Consider the following 2234-nt stretch of genomic DNA (forward strand, 5'->3'; position numbering starts at 1 on the left):
GATGTTTGCGCAGTCATCCGAAAGAATCTCTTGGGCAAAAATCGACCGAAACGTGTATTTCAATATGTTATGGATAAACAAAAAATAATTGCTCGATAATGCTAAATATCGAATTGCCAATTAGTAAACTGCCGTCAGCGTTCGGAAATATATTCGGCATCTCTCACTGGTCGATTTTCATCCGATATATTTTATTAATTCGAAAACTGTCGGTGGCAATTTGAAACATGCTGAAACATACGCGCGTTTATTCAAAATTGATATATTCGTTTAATTTCGAGATCCCTTTGAGTTATTGGCGCAATCATTCCGAAACCCACCGCGTAGAGCATGCAGTTCAATCAAAGAGTTGGTTTAGTCTCGATCAGAACATTGAAATCAATTTAATTTAGATGCAGCTTCCCATGCCGGAGTAACCCGAGATTGATTGTTTAATTGGTGCTGGATGCATTGTTTTCTGCTCAACAAGCACAGCATTATACAGAGTGTTCGGGAATTTTCAATATTTCCATTTTTTTTGCAAAATAAAATTTCAACAACTAGCCAAACGTAGAATTAATAAAAAATGTGTGAGTTGATTGATTCCGACACGATCTTAAATAACGGCAGATAACCATTCAGACAAGTTTGGAGAACAAAAGTGCAGACTCGCAACTTTCCAACGGTAGCAAGGATTGTTCTAAATGTATGCTGAGTGCGGCGCAAACTTAAATCGTAAAATCCTGAAAAGTTTCATGGAAATCCAGCCGACCACTCCGGAATTTTTCCATTAGAAACTATATCAAAATCGACCCCATCTCAGGAGGAACTGCGCCTTGGCACCCATAATGGGGTTTCCACCATTTCCATTACCATCCTGATACATTCGCGTTTTATTCCGATTTATTTGAGCGCATTTCTGTGCAGTATTTTATGGACACACTCGGCCGCCCAGATTTACTGAAGCAATTACTTCAGCACAAAAAAACGGTTCGGGTAACTACTGGGGACCGGCGGGTCCATTCATAAAAATATAAAAGTGTATTTCTAGACATAATTATTCCATTTGGTTTCAAAATGAACCCCGCGCGCATATGCTTAACGCAATACGTTGCAATTTAAAGTGTGCTGGAATTTTTAATAAATTTTCTCTAATCTGTCTCCCATTTCTGTCTGTTTCTGTGAGCTTGTGGTTTCTTTTACCCAGGGTAGGCCCCGGGTTGAAAAAATTGAAGAAAACCCGATTTTAAATGCTAACGACATCAATCTAGCTTGGGAAAGAATCAAGAATAATATCAAGAATTCAGCAAGGGAGGCACTTGGAGAACGAACTAGAAAAGTGAACCAAGCAATCAACCACAAGACACCAGGGTTCCGCCCAGAAGTCCAAGAACAGTGCAAAGAAAAAAGAAAAGCCTACCTAAAATATTCTACTATGCTAACGCCAGAATCATATAATGAATATAAGCAAGTTAGGAGCAAAACTAAAAAATTAAGGAGAAAAATAACGAACGGTCACTGGGAAATGTCCTTCAAACGCCTGGAAGGTGATTTCTACGGGCTTCAAAAGCAGATATGGCGATTCATAAGATCGCACAGAAAGGAGGTCAATGAACTGTATAAAACGACAAACACGGCAGAAATAAATATTAACGAAGATGCCACGATCGATAAATCCGACGTAGAAAACGCACTACAGAAACTAAGAAATAGAAAAAGCGCCGAACAAGACGGTATACAAAATGAATTGCTCAAATACGGTGGGCAAAGACTAACAGAAGAATTAACTACTGTAATAGAGAAAATTATATATCAACACAAAATTCCAGATGAATGGCGAACCAGCACTACTGTGCTAATGTTCCAACAAAGGGGAATGCGAGCAAATTATAGAGGAATAAACCTTTTAAGCACTGCTCTAAAACTAACACCTAAAGTGATTACGAATAAAATCAACAATCTTAAATCGTTGGCAGACGAACAACAGGGATTCATATCGGGAAGATCTTGCACAGACGTGTTCGTATTAAGACAAATAGTGGAGAAGTCGATTGAATACAACAAGCCAGCGTTTATATGTTTTGTTGATCTAACTAGAGCATTTGACCGTGTCCAGCTGAAAGACGTCCTGCAAAATCTCACACGATATCAGTAAAACCGTCTTCTTCTTATCGTGCCTTATCCGTCGCGGACGTTGGCTATCAACATGGCAATTTCTAAATAGCTGTATAGATAGTAAGTCCAAACCACTGGCG

At 38.9% G+C, this 2234-nt stretch overlaps 1 protein-coding gene across 1 annotated transcript in view; it reads left to right on the plus strand.

Moving 5' to 3' along the window:
- LOC125502436 overlaps positions 1 to 2134 on the plus strand; it is a 4919-nt gene extending 2785 nt beyond the window's left edge. The window contains exon 2 of the mRNA XM_048660513.1: positions 1187 to 2134. Coding sequence (XP_048516470.1) covers positions 1187 to 2134 — 948 coding nt within the window. The remainder of the gene's footprint in view (positions 1 to 1186) is intronic.
- Positions 2135 to 2234: the final 100 nt, after the last annotated feature.

Source organism: Dendroctonus ponderosae, unplaced genomic scaffold (assembly GCF_020466585.1).
Source record: "Dendroctonus ponderosae isolate FM_Combo_2020 unplaced genomic scaffold, Dpon_F_20191213v2 Dpon_F_20191213_1, whole genome shotgun sequence".
Classification (NCBI taxonomy): Eukaryota; Metazoa; Arthropoda; class Insecta; order Coleoptera; family Curculionidae; genus Dendroctonus; species Dendroctonus ponderosae.